General features: G+C 39.9%; 1 protein-coding gene across 1 annotated transcript in view; it reads right to left on the bottom strand.

Moving 5' to 3' along the window:
* LOC309415135 (homer protein homolog 1-like) overlaps nt 1-22,065 on the bottom strand; it is a gene marked incomplete at its 5' end in the record, with an annotated part of 101,244 nt that overhangs the window by 13,102 nt on the left and 66,077 nt on the right. The window contains one exon of the mRNA XM_082012579.1: nt 670-780. Within this exon, the coding sequence (XP_081868705.1) occupies nt 670-780 (111 nt within the window). The remainder of the gene's footprint in view (nt 1-669; nt 781-22,065) is intronic.

The following is a 22,065-nucleotide window of genomic DNA, read 5'->3' as shown; positions in this document are numbered from 1 at the left end:
ATCCTTCATATGTGGCTCCTTCCATCTCCTTTTTCCCATCCATAAAGGGGCGTTTCTCGATCATTCTGTGGCGCAAATCAGCTTTCCTCTAGGACCTGTGCCAGTGCAGGTGTTACTCCAGTTCCTTGTATTTTCCTGCTGCTGGTCCAGCCCAAGGCAGATGGCACAATGAATATCATCAAGTTACAGGCTGGGGATTTGTCATGCATTTAAGGAAAGGACTGATCTTAGGGATCATAAAAATCATCTATATTAACATAGTCTGAAAAACAGATTGGCCTGAAAAAGACTTGCTCCAAACCCTACTCTCCAGAAAAAGGTAAGTGTGCTTACGACTGCTGCCCTTCTTAGTGAATTTGGACTGCATCAGTGTGATGTCTGCTCTGTAGAAACTACATATGCCTCAATGCAGACTTGCTTTTGCAAAGAGAGATGCTCAGTTAAAGCAAAAAGGAAAAAATGATACTTTTTTTTGTTGTTCAGATACCCAGTTCTATATTGGACTGATACATGGAAAAATAGCAATCGTTTCAAAGAAGCTGAAAAATTGATTTTACTTCGTAACATCTATAGGAAATAATACAGTATTTACCAGCTATCACAAGTTTAATGTTGAAAGCCTTTAGAAATGATGTAACAGAAAAGCCAAGAATAAATGTTAGCAAATACCTCTTCTTTTTTCTTCAGAGTAGACTCCAACTCCTGTATTATCTGGTTTAATTCTGTTTTATGTGTATGGACTGCATTGGCTTGACTACTCACACACTCTAGCTCAGTCACCTGTTGAAATTAAGTAGAAGCAACATATACAGAATTAATTGCAACAAATTCAAGGTACTATTACTTCTTTGCATAAATAGCTGCATTTGAAATATACCCTTAGTTCTGGGTGACTTATGTTGATAAAAATGATGAAGGTGTTCTTATGAAGTTAGCATAAAATGCCTTAAAAATTGTTTTGCATAAAATGGTTGCAATGACTTCTAATGTTTACTGTAATATCTTGGAAACAATAAATTTAGTATGTTGCAGCATGAAAAAACATTAATTAAAAGTTAAACTTACTAATTATTTAAAATTTTATGAAAGAAGCTGAATTACCATTTCAGAAACAGTAATGTCTAGATCATTAAACACAGATCTCTCTGTCTAACTAACCTCTCCATTTTACACTTTCTAATGTTGCACTATCTTAAGCAACTAAGCCACAATACTCACCTACTTCCTAGCAAGCCAATTAACATTTCACAGCCTCAATTTCTGGCTCAGCATCAACAATGTAATAGCAGACACGCAGCCACCAATGTACAGCTGCAAACTTCTTTCTTCCTCTACTTTTGCATCTCATCTCTCACTCACAAAGCCAACAGCTAATGGCACAATTTGGATTTGTACAGTTCCTCTTTATTAGCAGGGAGCAAACACATGCCTGCATGAATGTCTGCACTAAAAACTTTTTCTTTAGTAACAAACTGTTAAAATATGTATTGTGATTTAACCCGGCAGGTAGCTAAAACAACCACACAACTGTTCACTCACCCTCCCCTCCCCTGCAGTGGAATGGGGGAGAGAATTGGAAAAGAAAAAGGGTAGAACTCGTGGGCTGAGATAAAGAAAGTTTAATAGGACAGGGGGAAAAAAGAATAATGACAATAATAATGATAAAAGGATATACAAAAAAAGTGGTGCACAGCACAATTGCTCACCACCTGCTGACCAATGCCCAGTCAGTTCCCGAGCCGTGGCCCCTCCCCAGACAACTCCCCCAGTTTATATACCGAGCATGACATTGTATGGTAGGGAATATCCCTTTGGCCAGCCTGGGTCAGCTGTCCTGGCTGTGTCCCCTCCCAGCTTCCTGTGCACCCCCCACCTTCCCGCTGGCAGGCCAGACCATGAGAAGCTGAACAGTCCTTGACTGCTTAGCAACAACTAAAAACATCAGTATGTTATTGACATTATTTTCATCCCAAATCCAAACCACAGCACTATACCAGCTATCAGGAAGAAAAGCAACTCTATCACAGTTGAAACCAGGACAATATTAAAAATACAATAACTCATTTTTTCCCAGAAGATATGTGCCTGTCAATCTTACTATATAGTCTTCAGCAGAGCTGCATCATCTACCTACAGTAACTAACAAATCTGGACCCAAAACTCCTTTGAACAAAGTATATTTCTGTGCTACCCAATTCTGCAATGAAATCCTTAAGGTCTCCATTTACCTTTCTCAGAGAAGTAGCCCCTAGACAGAGGGCATGTATTCTCCAGGACAATTTTATTTCTTAGATGAAAGAACATCTTGAGGAATCAAGGTTGGTGCCCTCCAGCACTGATGTAGTCTAGCTAATGAAGCCACTGTGATGCCAGTAATTTCAGACTCTGAACTGTTTGTGGGCTCAAAAGGTTTTGAGCCCACAAATCTGCACTCAGATTACTGAGTGCAGGGAGATGTCGAAGGAAAGCCAAGATGAAATACAAGAAAATTAAAACAAAATCCCTATCAGCTTCTCCTTTCTGAGTCACAGAGCATGAACTTCCCCTCTGTAACAGCTATGACAAGTCTAGTTTCTTCTACTGGAAAACTATGATTAGACATTTTTGCACATCAGGCTTATAAATGGAGAGAAACTGAGATTCTTGGGAGGGGTAAGAGGAATGAGGGATGAGGTGATACCTTAGTAACACAACACCCCACCCCTCACCCCCAAGAACTATCTTATTGGCTGGAATTGTCCCAAAAGAAATATCGATGCTTGTGGCAAAAAAGTAATAGCAGTTTGCTCAGTTTTATATGCTACTGAGCATTACAACTGAAGTCTTGGATAATTTTCTCAATCTGCTTCAATTGCACAAAAATATATCGCTTTAGATGATTTGTGACTGCTACCAATTGTGACTACTACAGTATTTGCCACTATAATTACACAAAAAACAAACAAGCAGAATTGCAACAGATTGACTGGAATAAACCTATCTAAACAGTGTCTGGACTAATATTAAATATAGCAAGAATCACAGAGGCACAGAATAACTTAGGCTGGAAGGGCACCCTGGTGGTCATTTGGTAGAGGCCCCCTGCTCAAAATAGGACCAATTTTGAAGTCACATTTGGTTGTTCAGGGTCTTGTCCAGTCAAGAACCCTTCACCATCTAGCAGAGCTGCCATAGTTGTATGTAGGTTCCTGTATTTCTGCCACTGCAGCTTTATGCAGAGCTCTAGTCCATTCCTAAGTTTTTCTGGAACTGTCAAATTCACCTACCTTGTCCACCTTCACCCCTTCTGAAGTTCAACTTAAGTTCAGCATTTCCATGCTTTTCTGCTGAACTGAGTCTTGAATTGGAGGTAGAAGCCTCTGGGAACCAAGGCCAGGGTTGTTATGGGAACCCAGGGTCAGACCCTCTCCTACCCATTGGTAAAGACTGGAACGTTGCATGGTAACCTCCAAGGAGGTCGTCACTCTCTTTTAAAGCTGTTGCACTCGGCAATACCCACTGGCTCTTACCAAATACTGGCACAGTGAATACTCATTTATGCAAAGTGGAAGAGCCTCAACAGGAGAAACAGAAGAAAACCACCTCTGTTCTAGCGCCTAGTGCCCTAGAAGCAGGTGCAGAGGTGTCCCATCCTGTGACTAAGGAAGGGCTTGGACCCCATTGCTCTCCACATGGTTTCCTCTGGGCTGGTACACATGGTGAGGATGCACATGTTGGTGTGAGCCTGGAGTCCGAGTAGGCTGGTGGATTGAACTGGGGTGGATGAAATGTTATGGCGCTCAGCTGCATGTATTGTCGCTGGCTGAAAACACCTCCCACTACAGCCCTGCCAGCTGTGTGGGTCATGTGAACACTCCCCAGTGCGCTCCGGTCCATACTAACTCAAGACACCTATTGGAATTGCTTAAGTGAACACAGCTAATTTTGCTTGAGTATAGTAGAGTGTTCTCACAAACCTTCTTGCCAATAGAGGCAACCACTGTCAGAAGGGCAATTAATTACCCACACTAAAGGGGCTGTGATGTTGTTGATCCAGCTTTTCTCTGGGCAAACGTCCATCTCTTACTGCTTATGCAAGAAAATAATGCGTTGTTCAACTGTTTTGTTCACTGTTCATTGAAAAATCAGTAACTTGGAAAAAAAGAACAAATTCAATTAAAAAAATGAGTTTACTTTAAAATCACAGTCATATTTAAATGCCCATTCCTACAGAGATCTGAAAAAATGTCAAATATCTTCATGATGTTCTCTTCTTGAATGTACCTATAAAAAAGAAAATTGTATTGTGACCCTTTCAAAAAATCTGTGGAGTAAGATGGGCTGGAAAATGATGTGATATAAAGAATATGCAATTGAAAACAAAAGCAACAAAAGATAAAGCTCTAGGCAAAAATCTGGATAGCATTTACTTGCTCTATTTCTTTGTTTCAAATCGAATTTCTTTTTCTCATGACCAGTGGTCCAAAAGTCATTAAAAATAACTGTTTATGCATTATGCACAGAAGGTGGCATAAAAGGAAGCTAAAATGCTTTAGTCTGACCCTCCCACACGCTCTTTGCAGGGACATCTCATTCAGTGTTTCATGTTTAAGAGCAAGGCTCAATCAATTATTCAAGCCTTTGCACAGCAACACTAAGCAATGTATCTGTGATTAAGCTTTTTTCCCAGTACAGAATTCAGACTGAAAAAAGTCTTTGAACAATAACTAATTAAACAAGGTTCTTCTATTGTGCTATCGTAAGACTGCACTGACTTGTATATCTGAAAAAAGTCAATACTGTGGCTTTGCATTTGAGACTAAAAAAGAAAAGAAATATTGTTCTTAGCCTCTTCTGCTTTATTTTGCATTTATCCAGGTAAGGACTGCACATAGAGAAAATAATTCTGAAAGGGCTTTTTAGTGACTATTTAATGAGCTAACTGTTCTAGCATATGGCCATTATTACACTTAACTGCATACTTCAGTGCAAAATACATCAGTTGAAATAAGACAGCAAGACAACTTATCCTGGCAGAGCCAAGAACTTCTCAGCAGAGGCTATTCGAGAGTTTTCTGGAAATTTTGATCTAGGGTCAACAGCCTATAAATAGAGGAGGATGCCAAGCAGAAGTTTTCATTGTAGCAGACAACTAGTGCACACTGGGCTGCTGGGAAGACTGGAGGAGTGAGGTTTTGGGCCAGCAAGGAGTTATAGACTTGATGTGAGCTTAAGACAGTGACTGCTCAAAGCTTCAGAAGACTGAAGAATCTCTCAAAGAAAACAAACCAAATCAAAGCACAAAGAAACCAAGAGAGGAGACTGCACCAAATCTCAACACAGATAACTGCTTTATGAGTGAAGACTTCAGTTAGGCAGAGGCAAAAAAGTGGGAATGACAGAAATATTTTGAGTGGTAACTGTCCCCAAGCAATTATTGACAGAATGAATCTGAGCTATGTTTTCTGCAGGTTGATGCATTTTTTCAAACCACTTTCTTGAGATAAATTTGTATACTTCTGATCTCAAACAATAGGTTTTTTCAGCAACTTAAGATTCAGTGCCAGCAGATCATTAAATTCCTTCTAAGCTTCATACAGAAATTACTTCAACTGCTACAGAAATGCAAAGATGGACAGATTAGGATGTATTTTCAGTGTAGCTGTAGCTTATTTTATAGACATACCTGACACTATTAGCTCATTGTTTCCTAAAGATATTTTTGTCCCTTATATTTATTAATTTATTTATTAATTTTGCTGAAAAGGACACATTTTTCTCTGTGGGCACTGATGCCTCAAAGCCATGGAAATATCAAAATGTTTTCCGCAATTATTCATTCCTACAGACATGAAAGAGGAATAATCCATCATCTGCTTGATTTTTGTGAAGAAAGTAATGAAACTGCAGTAAGAATATTTGAAAATATAAGAAGTGTACTAAAATTGATGCTTTGAGCTTCAGCCATGCATTATTTGCAACTGATAATGCTAATACTAACTTCAGGCGACATCCCTTTCTCTGCAATCTTATTAGCAAATATTTTTTCCAGCTATCTGGACAGCTCATGAAATATATGCAATAGCAAACACAGTATAGATATGTCATCCCTAATCCTGAGAATTAAACTCTAGTAATTTCCTCATTCTCCAATGGAGTTTTGGAATTACAGATTATATTTTATTCTACAAAGCTTTGACTACATTAAATGTTGTGGCATGTTTGTGTATGGTTTTTATAACTTGCAGATAAAAGGATTTTAAAGCATTTTTTAGGTTTTTTAGAAAGATGATGAAGATAGGGATGAGGGACCCTTCGGTGAAAACATTTTTTCCTTTCCCAGAGTAACAGAAGTTTGGTTGGTTGTTTTTATTTCTTTTCCAAATTATAATCTTGTATATGATGCTTTTGTATCACCCCACATTCAGTGAAAGTGAATTCCCAGAAAACACCCTAATGAAATAGTATTGGGTCCTAAATGCAAATCTCCTCTAAAAACAAATCAAGGCAAACAGAAAAGATTTGCCTTCAGTACACCATCCATAAAAAAGCCAAATTCACATTTTGATTTCAGAAAACAAAACTACCATAACTTGATTCACCTGCTCTGTCTGAAAAGGGGCTGTCTTTTTAGTAAACTGCAAGTATTAACTAAGGGTTGAATCTTGATAAAGGCTAGATGTGGTTTATATTAGGAATCATACATAGAAAGGGAGCTAAAAGTACATGCTGGATTTCAGAAATCCTGTCCTAGGAAATGCTCTGATACTCTAATGTCAAGACTGACAACATATACCATTTCAAAATTAATATGGAACTTATGATAGCTGAAATTGATATTGGAGGAGCAAAAATGTATATCTGAGAGAAAAATACATATCCCCTGATATACATATCCTCATATTTTTTCTTTGTTATCCCCTAATTCCATGCAAAGAAGGTAGTCAGCTTCCGCAATGGTTTCTCTTCTCAAGGATTTTTAAAATATTACTCTGGTTTTCTTTTTATTAGAAACTAGTTCCACTGTAAGAAGGATAACAGACCTCATGTAGATAAATACATCCTACTCGAAAACATAAACCCTTTTTAAAGTCAGTATTGTAATTTCAAAAATAAAAACCAAAGTCACTATATTCCCACATCTTTTAAAAACTTGACTATCATAGTTAGAACAATTAGCCTTTCCAGATCTTACTGTGTTGTAGAAATCCCTAATACTCCCCAGAACATCTCTCTTGAACATTTGGTCAATATTTAACATTATGACCTCATTTGGGCAAGAGCTGCCCCTTTTTTTTGCCTTTTCAGGAGTTTCTAGTGCAACGAGAATTTGCTTGCAATTCCAGATGAAAGAACTGCGTATGTAAAAATATGGATTTAGTTGTCCATTTTTTGTGCACTCAGGATTGGTCCATCTGCACACACATTTGTTTCAGTTAAATGCATAGTCAAATACAAGCAAAATGGCAATCCCACTGTTTTGATTAAATTGCCAAACTAGCCATATATAGCCTGCAAAACGCTCATCTATTTTCTTTATTAAACAAATGGAACCAAGCTACTATCAAGCCACATGCTAATTGCAAGATCTTAAGAAGGAAGTTATACTTGGATAACTTTTTTCTTTAATCAATCAAACCAAATTTATATATAAGCTTGGATCATTCAGTGGGGGTAGGAGGGACACAGTCTTAAAGGGAGGATGACAAGAGATAGGCATCACATAAAAAAGGCGCATTGTCAATAAATTTTTGGATCAAAACTCCATTCATAAATTTCTTGTTACCACACTTTCTGTCACCTTATTTCATATTTCCACTTTTAGAAAATATCCTTTTTTGGTCATATAAAACCAAACAGTAGTCCCACAGTGGTGTTAGGAAGTTGTTCAATAAGCACTGACTTCTCAGCAAGTAAGAAGCCCACAGTATGGGCTCTGATTCAACAAGCAACTTTATCACACATCTGCATATTCAAAATTGAGTTTTGGTTATTCAGTTATTAATGCAGCTGGTGGTGGAAACGTGGAGGTGACTGCTAAGGGGTCTGCAAAGATTTTCTATAAAAATTTTTTGGATAATCTGAGCAGATGGCTTATATGGCATCCCATACTTGTGGACTTTAATAACTGCTTTTATAGATTCTTGTTTTCTTTAAGCAGCACAGAAATAGCCCAGTAAAATGACCATGGTTTTATTTCTGTACATTCATGCATTTTTTTAACACCCACTTTAAAATTTCAAGCTTTTCCTTGCTGCACCAATAAAGCTAGAGAAGTAGTCAAAATACTATTGAAGGAAATAATACCAAGATTTGGAGTGCCATTAGGAATGTCTTTTGATAGGGGACCACACTTTGTGGCAGATGTAGTTCAAGAGATCAGTAAAATTTGGGGTATAAAATGGGACTTACATACCCCCTGGAGACCACAATCGAATGGAAAAATTGAGAGAATGAATCAAACATTAAAAAGACAAATAAGTAAGATTTGCCAGGAAACATCTTTAACATGGCCACAGGCTTTACCACTAGCTCTGTTGAGAATCAGGATCCAACCAAGATCAAGAGACGGTATAAGTCCATATGAAGTCCTGTATGGTAAACCGTACCAGACTCCTTTAATCCCAGGGGATATGAAGGTAGCTGGGGAAAATGATTTGAAAGTGTATCTAATTTCTTTAGGAAAAGTCCTTGGAGCACTTCGGAGATATATTGTGCTGACTAGATCACTTGCCTTGGATATGCCTGTACATCAGTATCAGCCAGATGATCCTGTATATATATAAAAAACTTGGAACTCTAAACCACTGCAGGAAAAGTGGAGGGGACCATTCCAGGTACTGTTAACAACTTATACTGCAATCAAGGTAGGAGGAGTGGAACCGTGGATACACTACAGCAGAGTGAAGAAAGCCCCGTCATGGAAAGTTATCAATAGGGATCCAGAAACTGCAAAATTGACTTTAAAACATGATTAGAAAGGGGAGTTATCACTGCAAAATATGGGAGAGGTGGATTTTGACCTGGAAACTGATGATGATGGGAGCATTGTTTGGGATGATAATAGATCAATTGGAAGGGAAAGTGGAAAGTGAAGCAGAGCAGCTAATACATATCCCAAGGAAAACTCCAGAGGAAAATTTAATGGTGGGACTGATAAAAGAATTTGCAAATTTACAAAATGTAACTCAAATAACTGCATGTCTTCCAATTCCAAAAGCAGTAGGGGACTCAATTCCATGGGGAATATTGACAACAGGTCTAAGCAACAGGGGATTTAATAATGAGAACATGAGTTGTCAACAAGTTCCAAAACAGGTATGGCGGGAACAATTGAAACTCCAACAAAAGCGAAGATATACTCTGAGCAAAGAGGACTGCGATAAGTTAGGAACAAAGGAGTCAAATAAATACACACCAAAATCCAGCACCGGGAGGAACATGTGACTATAAAGAATTAACTAAAAAGAATGTTAGTCAAATGATCATGGAATGGAAATGTGGAGAAACCAATCAGACTAACCAAGGATCAGAGGTTATATGGGAATCAGTGTGGTCTATGACCATTTTATCTCAATTTCAATATATGGCCAATGCTTCATGGTGTTTTACCTGGGACGGAACAGTCTTTACAGTTTTCCCATCGGTCAATGAGAAGGGGACCACATCCAGGGAAAAGGAAGACATAGTACCCTGGTGGAATTGTAAAAAGATATATAATTGCAGTACAGTTGATAGAGCAGTTCAAGAAGTCCCTCCCTTAGCAGCTGCATTGAAATATGGGTGTTGGTGCAGAGGACTCAAGAATGATTTAAATTTGACTGATGTATACAAAATTAGAAGGGGATCAATATTTAGTTGTAGGAAATCTACAATACTGAGCCCAGGGCATTTAGTGTGGGCAATGAGTGATGGAACTTGGACCACCCATTTACCGGTGGATGGGAAAGTAAAACAAATCACTTTAGGAATGCCAACATTATGTCCAATCTGGAAGAAAGCTCCCTTTAAAGGAGATGCCGAAAATTTGAAGTTAATACGGACAAAAAGATCACAAATTGATGATGATGATTGGAATGAACCCTCGACAGGAGTGAAACTTGGATGGGCCTTAGAATCCTTATTGACTCCCTTGTCAACTTACAGGAATAGGGCTTGGTTATATAAGTTGACAGGTCAAGTGGAAAGATTAGCCAATATAACAAGGAAAGGATTTAAACAACTAAATTTACAGTTACAAGCCACTTCGAAGATGACCCTACAGAACAGGATGGCTCTAGATATGCTCTTACTAAAAGAACATGGAGTTTGTGGATACCTGAGGGATAGGATAGATCATTGTTGCATACATATCCCAAATGTTACCCAGGATGTTGAATATGATTTGGACTTATTGAGAAAAATAGAAAAGGATACTCAGGAAATGCAACAAGACATGCAAGAAAATTGGTTTGATAAAATTTTCAGTGGATTGGGATGGAACTTGAGTTCTTGGGTGAAGTCCTTAATTGGTACTGTGTTATTATTATTAATAATATCTTTGGGAATATTATTCATTTATCATTGTTTGAAAAGGGAATTCTATAAAAGAGCGGCGATCGACCCTAAAATTACACTTGCAATGACTACAGGGGGACACCAAAATTTAAATGGACTGACTAATAATGCTCCCACCATCATACAATAAAATGATTGAATGTTAATAAGAAAATTAATTTGTAATGGAAGCATTGAAAAGAGATTATTTCAAAACTTCCAAAGGGGGGAAATGTAACCAAGGTGGTAGGGAATTAAAATAAAATAGGGTTAGAAAATAGGTTTGTGAATTTGTAGCAAGTTGTAACTATAGAAACATGCCATGCACCAACAGTGCTGCTCAGAAGTCCACTCAATCCTTTCCACCTTGATTTAAGTATCAAGGGTTTAAACAATGATGTAGAAGTGTAATTTGTAATTTTCTTGTCTTAAAACAAAGACTTTGGAATGAATAATTACTTATTGTGCCAACGGCCCATAAAGGTCTATTTTGTGTTGCCAAGTTTAAATGGACTTAGAGGGAAAGGTAATTCCGGGAGGGGGAGATCGCGACCACCGACTCAGAGACCACCCACTCAAGAAACCCTCCGACCCAAAAGGTCAAGGAAGCAAATTCTTAGAAAGTTATAGTGAGCATGCGTAGTCCTTTACATGTTAGGCGAAGAATTTTTAACCAATCATTGTATAGAGGATAATGAATATGTATTTGTGTATCTATAAAAGAATGTTTCTTAGACTGATTGAACGAACACGATTTGGGAAAACTATTCCCCGTGTTCCCGGCGCCGTGAATAAAGAATGCCTGCCTTTTAACACTACGTTGGTGTTACGAGGTTTATTCCCGATTTCGGTGACACACTGTATCACAATGCAAAAGACTTGTATTTAACCTGAAACATCACAGTAGCACTAAGAAAATCCCTGATTTCTCTGAAAAGGCTCAACTTTTATTTTAGTTTTATTCTTTTAAAAAGATCTCGGTTTTTTCTTAGTAATTTAATTTTATATAGTAGAGACACTAGGTTATCTCTTCACGAAGGCCATCTAGCATAAACCAAAATCCATAACTCTGTCTCATAACTTTTAGCCCTTTGCAAAAGCAAGCATAGCTAATTAATTTCTAGCTTTTTTGCACTAAACATTAAAAACTTGTAGACCTAACATTATATCACATACTATCAAAAATTAAGAAAAAATTTGCCCTTGCTCCCTTAACTGAAATTGCTTATCAGTATCACTGCAAATATTTTATTCTCACACCTGTAATGTATCTCATATTTTTCACAACTGATACCAAATAAGTTTTTTAGTGCATTAAATTACTGTTGAACACTAGGCATAATTCCTTGCTGTTGCTATGGTGCTGAATACTTCAAATATTCCAACAGAACTACATTTTCAAAAGCAACCTAAGTTATTTAGGAACTTACATCCCATTTTCTAAAATGACTAGGTATTTGTCTGTGAAGAAAGTCAAATAGACTTGGGCTCCTATGGCACTTAATCACATTATGAAAGCAATTAGATTATGTGGTTATCAGCAAGTCAGGTACCAGGACACGGTGACCCGGACACTAAAATAATCTGAATTACAGCCACTTTCATTCTGGAACTCATTTTTACACACAAGAATTTAAAGCAGTTTAACTGTAAATTCACACTTTGAATTAGTATGGATTAATTTTGCTAAGGCTCCTGTCTAGACAAAAACCTCTGTTTCTTTCAAAAATCCTACCTATAACAATAATTTATGTGTACATTGATACAATTAGTGCTCTGTCAGCAATGTAACAAAAGAGAAGAGAGTATGCAACTGCCCTACAGTTCTCAACTTCAAACATGTTGTGATAGTAAGGACAAGGAACAACTCTTTTCCCAGTGACCACATCTCCACCACTAAGTAAAACAGGACCAAAAAGCCCCGAGCTTCTGAAGGCCATATGGACTAGGGAGTTCGCACTCTTCCCAAACTGCTCAGGTCCACACCAGCTGCCAGACAGATTCCAAGCACAGTTTGCACATAGTCAGGTTTAGCGCCCTTCCATCTCTACAGTCTTCCAAAATCACCCTACCAGGCTTTATGCAATCTGCAACCCTCCCATGCCAATCTGAAACACTTTGGGCATGCAATGCTCATCCTTGCTTTTGTGCAAGGAGAATACCACTCCAGTGGGTGGCAACGCAGCCCTCAAATCATTGCAGGCATTTGGAACTGGAAAAGGACTCTGCACAAAACAGTACCGTGCCTTACGTCCACAAGGACACTGCATAGGCCCAGAAGAGATCCAGTATCATTGCTATAACATGTAGATATGGTTCAGACCATGGCCCTTGGTGTCAAGACCTCTTTTATTTAGCCGTATAGATGTGACCCATGAGGCTGTTGCAGCTACAGGTCGATTCTACGGAGCTCAGCAGAGATCCTCAGCTTTGCAATGACAGACAGAGCTATGCTCTGAGCAACTGCAGCCACATTAGAGCAGTAAAGTAGCTAAAGGGACCTCTCCCAACCCTGTAAATCTGACATACACCACATGTAAGGGGTGGAGATCCTCTGCAGAAGCCTTTGTCTGCATTTCTAGGTACTGTCATAGCTTAAACTGAGGTGTGTTGTGCCTCTGCTGAAGACAGCAGCTGTTACGAGGGGTCGAATATGAAAGATTTGCAAGCACTTATTTTAGATCTTAGCTGAACCTTCCATCAGTGATACCACAGGATATCTTGGTCTCTAAGACCCCTTAATGCTGGTTCCTGCCTTTCATAGCAAACACTGAGTTTAGCAGAACAATCATTACAGCTGCAGGGCCTCACAACTCCGCTATCAGGAACAGAAAGACATGCTATAGAATGACCTACAGAAATACTTATATGCGATTAGGCAGTTACACAAAGATTCTGAATGATGACTATTTGGCCTCCACCCAGCTAGTGCATTAGCTTATCTTACAATATCAAATAATAACTACTGGTGCAATTAATTTTTGGATTACAATTGCCACTTTGCTTATCCCAGTAAATACAACAATATGCATTAATTGTACAGTATGGTAGGAGATGAACTATCAGTTTACATGCTGACAACAAAATAATTTTATTCCATTAAGGGAACAGAAGCGATGTGAGAGCATGGCAAATTTATTGTATGGCAATACAATGGCAATACATGGCCATTTTATGTATGGCAAATGTGTTCACTCAGCTCTATCCAATCATCTTGCAACACTACAGGCTTGAGGAAGAGTGGCTGGAAAGCTGCCCAGTAGAAAAGGACCTGGAGGTGCTGGTTGACAGCCGGCTGAACATGAGCCACCAGTGTGCCCAGGTGGCCAAGAAGGCCAACAGCATCCTGGCCTGTATCAGCAATAGTGTGGCCAGCAGGAGTAGGGAAGTGATCGTGTCCCTGTACTCGGCACTGGTGAGGCCACACCTCGAATACTGTGTTCAGTTTTGGGCCCCTCACTACAAGGAGGGTGCTGAGGTGCTGAAGCGTGTCCAGAGAAGGGCAACGAAGCTGGTGAGGGGTCTGGAGAACAAGTCTTATGAGAAGAGGCTGAGGGAACTGGGGTTGTTCAGTCTGGAGAAGAGGAGGCTGAGGGAAGACCTCATTGCTCTCTACAGTTATCTGAAAGGAGGTTGTGGCGACGAGGGCGCTGGTCTCTTCTCCCAAGTAACTAGTGATAGAACGAGAGGAAATGGCCTCAAGTTGCGCCAGGGGAGCTTTAGAATGGATATTAGGAAAAATTTCTTCACTGAGTGGTCAAACATTGGAACAGGCTGCCCAAGGAGGTGGTGGAGTCACCATCACTGGAAGTGTTAAAAAAAGTGTGGACGTGGCACCATGGTTTAGTGGGCATGATGGTGTTGGGTTGACGGTTGGACTTGATGATCTTGAAGGTCCTTTCCAACCTTAATGATTCTGTGATTCTGTAATACTGTGATCTTTTCCGTGTAACCGCTGAAGGAGCCCATATCAGCTGCTCAAGGTACAGTTCCTAATTCTGAAGCTTTAACTACAGCTTGAGAGGGGTAGCAAAGGAATAGGAGCTATAGCCGCCTCCTAAACTCATGCTCCATCTCTTCTTCCTTTTAACCCAAGCAGAATTTGACACAGCAGCACATCTATCTCATACCTTCAACAGGAAGACAATCCATAACTTAAATATTTCTTGCCAGCTATCATTTGCTCTGACTTCCATGGTCAATCCTCTAGGAGAAAGTTATCTAACGGATTAAAAATTAGCTAATTTGTAAGTCCATATGGGCTTCATTAACACAGCCTGAACACTTTGCAAATGGCAAAACACTCCTCCATGGATCTACATAGTGCATTTTATGTGAATCCACAATTAATAATTCACCAAGACTGAAAGTGGAAACACTCCATGACTTAAGATGTTTGTCACCTTCTAACTCAGGTCAGATGTAATGTAAATTCCCCTGATCCATATCTAATAGTATCCTTATTAATGCCAGCAGGAATAAAATAAATTACTAGTTCTTAAGCTCAAATAACTGCAGAGAATGGTGGTAGCCAGACTTATTTCTGCTTGCAGAGTGTCCCTTTTCTCTAAGGAGAGGGGGCAGTTAAGAAGGGAGTAATACAGAAAAGACTAAAAAGAACATATCAATCCATAAAGTAAATGAATCATTTCATCTCCAATGTGAGTTGTTAAAGGATGAAGGTACATTTATTTATATTCTGCTTGGAAGTTTGAGAAAAATTAGTTCTACACTATTTCAAGAATAGTAACTTCTTAGTCATTAACATTGTCAACATAGTTGCATGCTTATCATTAGGCATTCCAGACAGCAGTGACACCATAACCACACAGCATAGATACCCAGTTCTAAAATCTTCTATCTATATATATGTGCAGCTTCTCATATGAGAAGTCCATGTCTCTCATTATCCACTACACCAGAGAAAACACAGAAGACAAATAACTTGTTGGTATCAATAAAAGGAGGACTAAATTGGTATCAGTCATGCATTCAATGGAGCTTCAGCGTCGCTAAAATGTACTTGGTTAGAGACTTCTTTTTTTCTCCTCCCCCCCCTCATTTTCTAAAAATGCATACCTCAGGTACTCCACTGGGTTTGGCCCTGCTGCCTAAAAAACTTCACATATATCCTTTCTCTTAAAGAGAATAAAGCAGACAGACGAGGTACAGCAACACAAAGATCTTTCAGAAGAGCAGGTGAGTGGGTGAAACAGACACTATAACTGGTGTGGGGTGCAGGGGCCAAGTGACTGAAACACAGAGAGCCTACATTTGAAAAGAGCCACTAATTGAAAGGTTTGGGCTTTTTTTTTGTTTTGCTGGAGGGTTTGTTTTGTTTTAGGTGACTTAATTTTAGCTCCTGTATTCTCAGTAAAGCAGGAAATAATTCTTGGTATAGAATCATAGAATGGTTTGGGTTGGAAGGGACCTTTAAAGATCATCTAGTCCAACCCCACTGCCATAAGCAGGGACATCTTTCACTAGATCAGGTTGCTCAAAGCCCCATCCAACCTGACCTTGAACACTTGCGATGATGGGGCATCCACAACTTCTCTGGGCAACCTGTTCCAGTGTCTCATCACACTCATTGTAAAAAAAAAATGGGTGAAGTTGAGCAATTGAACAACTGGAGATGTTTCTTCATTAAAAACACACACTTCAAAAATATTCAAGAAAGTACGGCTTTCGAGTGTAGGTTTATGTGGGCTTTAAAAGAATAAAGCTGTATTTTTAAAGTATATTGTTATGAGTTGTATATTACTATGAGTTGTAACAGATTTTAATATATCAAAACTGACAAAAAGCCAAGTTTTCACTTGTTTTCTGAGAAGTTGTTTTTTAAAACTGTTTTTTAGCTTGTGGACTTTGAACTCAAAAATGTTCAGTAACACTTCAATTTCCTGTACTCCTAAGGAATATGAGAAGCATTTTACCATGACTACAATCACTATAAGTTACACAAGTTCATCCATGTTCTGTATATTGATTTTACAAAATAATCCAAAGCTGACAATAAGTGAACATTAGTTTGTTCTGCAGCATACGTAAAAGTGATCAGAAGGACACAAATCTTCAATTCTCTTGAATTTCCTTTCTCTAAAACTGTGTAACCTTTTCAATAATTTCTATGTAGATGGGAATATGTACCCTGAAACCCAAGTCTAGACTATTCTCCAGTTTCATAGAACCAGATTATCACTACAGAGTCCATTTAGAGACAGAAAATAGTAAATGAACAAGTCTGGAAATGTTTCTGTAGCATTTGTCTAACAAAATAAGCATTATATCTTGTGTTGGTAAAGGTAAGTGGACAAAGTCTTGCACTTGAAATGAAGCAGCTACATACTAGCTATGAGGAGCTTTTACTCTTCTAACATTATACTTTTGACTGGCTGTTGGGGCATAATTTGAAGAGGTCCATTTTTGGAGAGGCAAAGCATGTGTGTGTGCAGATGGGTGCAAACTGCGTGATACTCTTACCTGCAGAACAGACTGACATAGGAAAGTCTTGTTACAAATAGACAAAATTCCAGACTCTGAAGAAAGTCCTCCATCTCCTCATCAAGAATTAATCCCAAACTGAAGGTATGATCACGAATGGTTCACATTATCTTGGTCATGAAATACTTTCATACAACAGCTTCCCCAACCAACCAGAATGGGACAGTGAAGTTTGACTTTGTGAAGAATATGTTCATATTTGTGCTGCAAAACATCTCCTCTGCTTTTGCTTTTCACAAAAGGTTTCTCTTTTCAAGGGTCATGACTGTTAGAAAATTCACTCAAGACTCAGGGGATGAATAGCTATGTGGCTTTTTTTCCTGGTAACTTCAGATGTTATTGGCTTTCTGTTTCCGTAGAAGATTTTTTTTTAAGTGGGTGGCTGAAAAATATCTGTAAGTATGCACTGAGGCTTCCAATCCAAACAAGGCATGACATTTGTACTTTCAAAGTATTAAGCCTTTCCACAGATTATTTTAAAATAAAAAGCAATTCCACAAAGTGGTGCTCTCCTCTCAAAAATTTTCACTGGGGTTTTTTCTGGAGAACAGTGCATTGAGACCTGTAGCATTTCTTTGGTGTCTGTTCTCTTTGATCCTAATGACACTTCTCAGTTTTGAAAAATATGTTTCGAAAGACACTGGTGCAAGAGATTTCTGTTATAGTTGTAAATGCTGACCTAACTTCAGCAAAATTTACCCAGAAAGATCTCTGGTGTATTAAAGACAACACCTTGGACTCCTTCATGGTGTCTGGGAAAAGTTGTTTGCAGCTTATCCCTACTTACTGGTTGAAAGGTTTCCTATGATGACTCTCAGCAATATCAAAGAGACTGAAAGATGGAAGTATGAGTGAAGAAAACATGAGGTATCAACTGTCTACTGATCTCCTATAACTATCATTTGAATTCTTCTTGAAAAGATGATTGCATGTTTGAGCTTAGAACTAACAAAATGGCAAATATTCTAAATAAAATATCACAGAATCATTAAGGTTGGAAAGGACCTTCAAGATCATCAAGTCCAACCGCTAACCCAACACCACCATGCCCACTAAACCATGTCCCAAAGCGCCACATCCACACGTTTTTTGAACACTTCCAGTGATGGCAACTCCACCACCTCCCTGGGCAGCCTGTTCCAATGCTTGACCACTCTCTCGGTAAAGAAATTTTTCCTAATATCCAATCTAAACCTCCCCTGGCGCAACTTGAGGCCATTTCCTCTCGTCCTATCGCTGGTTACTTGGGAGAAGAGTCCAACACCCACGTCACCACAACCCCCTTTCAGGTAGTTGTAGAGAGCAATTAGTTTCATTGTTGTCCTGTTTTCAGCTAGGCTAGAGTTAATTTTCTTCACAGAAGCTAGTGTGAGGCTATGTTTTGGATTTGGGATGAGAAAATGTTGATAAGGTGCTGATATTTTGAGTTGTTGCTAAGAAGTCAAGGCCTGTCCATCTTTTTGTGCAAGAAGGCTGGGGGTGCACAGGAAGCTGGGAGGGGACACAGCCAGGACTGCGGGAGAAGGATGGACTTCACAACTCTATGAGAGTTATATTCCGAAGCTGTTTATTGTCTTATCTGACTCCAATATATATCATAATTTCTGTTTAGTCACCGCGCACACACTCATGATTGGTTACAGCTTGTTACACACATTATTGCAATTGGCTGTGCACAAAATATCACGCGCTGTCCACGCGCCTCTCACACAGTCAGGATTCGCTGCCTGCAGGTGTTCCTGCGCTCCTTTGCTTCCTCTTAGTTGTTTACCACAGCTCCTTCTCCTCAAGGCCGAGCCGTGCAGATATCCAGCTGTTTACCAGCTTCTCAATGCCACAGCTCCTTCTCCTTAAGGTCGAGCTGTGCAGAGTGATCCCAACATCTCCCCCTTTTTGTTTATCTATAAACAAAACCTGATGGATCATTCGCAACCCAAGGACTGTGAGGAAGATGGACCATCTGTACATTCTTGTATCGTCCTGTGCCGCAAACTCAGCCCAGCAGTCAGTAGGTGCCAGCTTTATGTGGGCGTTCCCATGGAGGCAACGGTGGTCTTGCCGTACACCGGCCCACTGCCCTTCGGGAAATCCCGGTATTTATACATTTGCAGAGGAACGAGTTTCGACACACGTGGCCAGCGAGCGTCAGAACATGCCTCGGTTGTCACCTCTCAACACAGGGAGCCGCTGGCCAGACGTGCTGCACGTGCCACAGCCATCCCATCTATTGGTTCATAGGCTTTGTTCACACGGCATATTACCATAATCCAGCAGTCACGTATCAACCATGCTTAAGCCAATAGCAGAATGTTACAAGGAAAACAATTCTAGCTGTACTACTCCTAGCGATGGAAACCACTCCTAGCGATGGAAAAAGCGCCTGCACAAAGCTATGAAAACCAATATTATATCTTACCAAAGGATTTGTAGTTATAGAGCACTTTGCCCTAAAAGCTTTCCATGTTCCTCTAATGATACCGCTAATTACAGTGTGATTAATTATTTGCAAATTAGGAACTAGGACGCCCATGGTACAGTCCCCTGACCAGTTCCCGGGCAGCTGTTTCCCAGCCCATTGATCTCCACACAGCCACCATAACCCTTCTGGCAGATTGAAAAGGGATTGCCCGGGGAGGAAAGAGACAGACAGAAGGTATCCTGTCCTGTTTGATTTGCTAATGTTACCCATACATTTTCTTTTGGCTGAGGTGGCATCCAGATTGCGATGACACCTGATAGTGTCAAGATGTGTCCGACGATGACAATGGTGACTGTTTCACCCATGGTTTTACCCATTTTGCGGGTACCCAATGAGTTCCAGAATCTGTAATGACACAAGCATAACCTCGTCCCCAGGTTAGCAGTTGAAAAGGTCCTTCCCACACATTCTTTTCCAAATTTTTAACTTTTACTTGCACATTTTGTGTTAACTCAAACAGACTTCCTGTCATTCCTTTTACATGTTTTATTATGGGAGACACTGTTTCTCCTTCTGCTAGACGCAAATAATTTAACACATATAAGGCTTTATTCAAACGTTCTTGGGGTGGTGTGGCAGCCTCTCCCCCTTTTTGTTTTGGCAATAAACACTTCAGGGAATGATTCATTCGTTCGACAATAGCTTGTCCAGTTGGGGGATGTGGTATTCCAGTAACATGCGTCACTCCCCATTGAGCAAAAAATCGTTGGGTTGACTGGGCTACATAACAAGGACCATTATCGGTTTTAATTTGTAGGGGTATACCATGGGCTGTGAATGCAGCTCACAAATGCTTTTGTACATGCCTACTAGTTTCTCCTGTTTGTGCAGTGGCCCAAACTACTGCAGAATAGCAATCAATTGAAACATGAACATATTTAAATCTTCCAAAGTCAGCGACATGTGTCACATCCATCTGCCATAGTTGTAGCGAATGCAGTCCTCAGGGATTTACTGTAATCGGGATTCCTGGGCCTATTTGTTGACAATCAGCACAAGTCTGTATAATAGCTCTAGCGTCACCTGCGCTTAGATTAAATTGTCTCGCTAAAACTTTGGCAGATTGATGGAAAAAGGCATGAGAGGCTTGTGCTTGACCTAAACGGTCCAGAGCAGGTCCAGCCCATCGCTCGTGATTGATTACTGCCAAAGTGATCCCTATCGAGGGGTCTACCCTAGAACTAAATGCTTGAGTTACCTTTTCAGAAATGTTTGCTACTGCTTCCCGGGCTTCCTTGGTCAATTGCCGAGGAGAGTTTAACCTGCTATCCCCTCGCAAGAGCTGAACCAAGGGCTCCATATCTTGGTTTGTGATCCCACAAATAGGTCGAATCCAGTTAATGTCTCCTACCAATTTTTGTACATCATTTAATGTTTTAATCTGAATTCTTAATTCAACCTTTTGGAGGGTCACCGACGTTTCAGTGATCATCCACCCCAAGTACCTCCAAGGCGCTTCAGCTTGTATCTTTTCCGGCGCCACTTGCAGCCCACTTTGCCTCAGAAGCTCAACGAGCTCCCCGATCATTTCTTCCGGATTTAATTGATCACCAGCCAACAATATGTCATCCATATAATGATAGATGAAATATTGAGGCCACCTTTTTCTGATTGGCTGTAAAGCCCAATTTACATAAATTTGACACATCGTGGGCGAATTTTTCATGCCTTGTGCCAATACTGTCCAATGATATCTTTGCATGGGTTGCGCCTTGTTTGTACTTGGGACTGAGAATGCAAAATGTTTGGCATCATCTTCATGCAGAGGGATTGTAAAAAAGCAATCTTTGAGATCTATAATCAAAAGCTTCCAATACTTCAGTATCATACAGGGAGATGGTAGCCCTGGTTGCAAGGCTCCCATGTCCACTATAACCTTATTGACTTCTCGCAAGTCATGTAATAGTCTCCATTTTCCACTTTTCTTTGGAATCACAAAAACAGGTGTGTTCCAAGGACTAGTGGTTGGCACAATATGGCCTTTTTGTAGCTGTTCTTTTACCAAATCTTCCAGGTGGGCGACCTTTTCTGCGGTCAGCGGCCATTGATTTACCCACACTGGATCATCAGTTTTCCATTCCAGTTTGAGCACAGGTCGCGTTTCAATGGCCGCTACCGAAAACCCTGCGGATCGCTAGAGAGTGATACATTCATTTGACTCAATACATCCCGCCCAAGCAGACTTAATGGTAACACTGCTACATAGGGTCGCACTGAACACACTAGCCCGTCTGGATTTTCACAGGTTAGAGTTGTTACGCTCTGTTGTATTGCAGAAAACCCACCAACCCCTACAAGTCCGTGAGCTGGAGACTGAGCCAGCCAGCCTGGCAGCCACTCTCGCTGACTAATTATGGTCACATCAGCTCCTGTGTCCACTAACATATCGATGGTCCACTGTCACGGTCGTGCGGCGGGGTCAGGATGCCTAAACTTCATTTTCAAAGTCGGTTTTCTTCTGCTGATATCTAATGCTAGAAAGATTTCTGGTCTTCCTGTTGAGCCAAACCCTCCATTCCCCCTCACTGATTGCGCTGCCTGAGGTACAGAAGCAGTAGAAGGCACCA

The sequence above is a fragment of the Phaethon aethereus genome (genome assembly GCF_964289735.1).
Source record: "Phaethon aethereus genome assembly, chromosome: W".
NCBI lineage: Eukaryota > Metazoa > Chordata > Aves > Phaethontiformes > Phaethontidae > Phaethon > Phaethon aethereus.
Note: the sequence above shows the minus strand (reverse complement) of the source record. Positions and strands in the feature narration are given on the sequence as shown.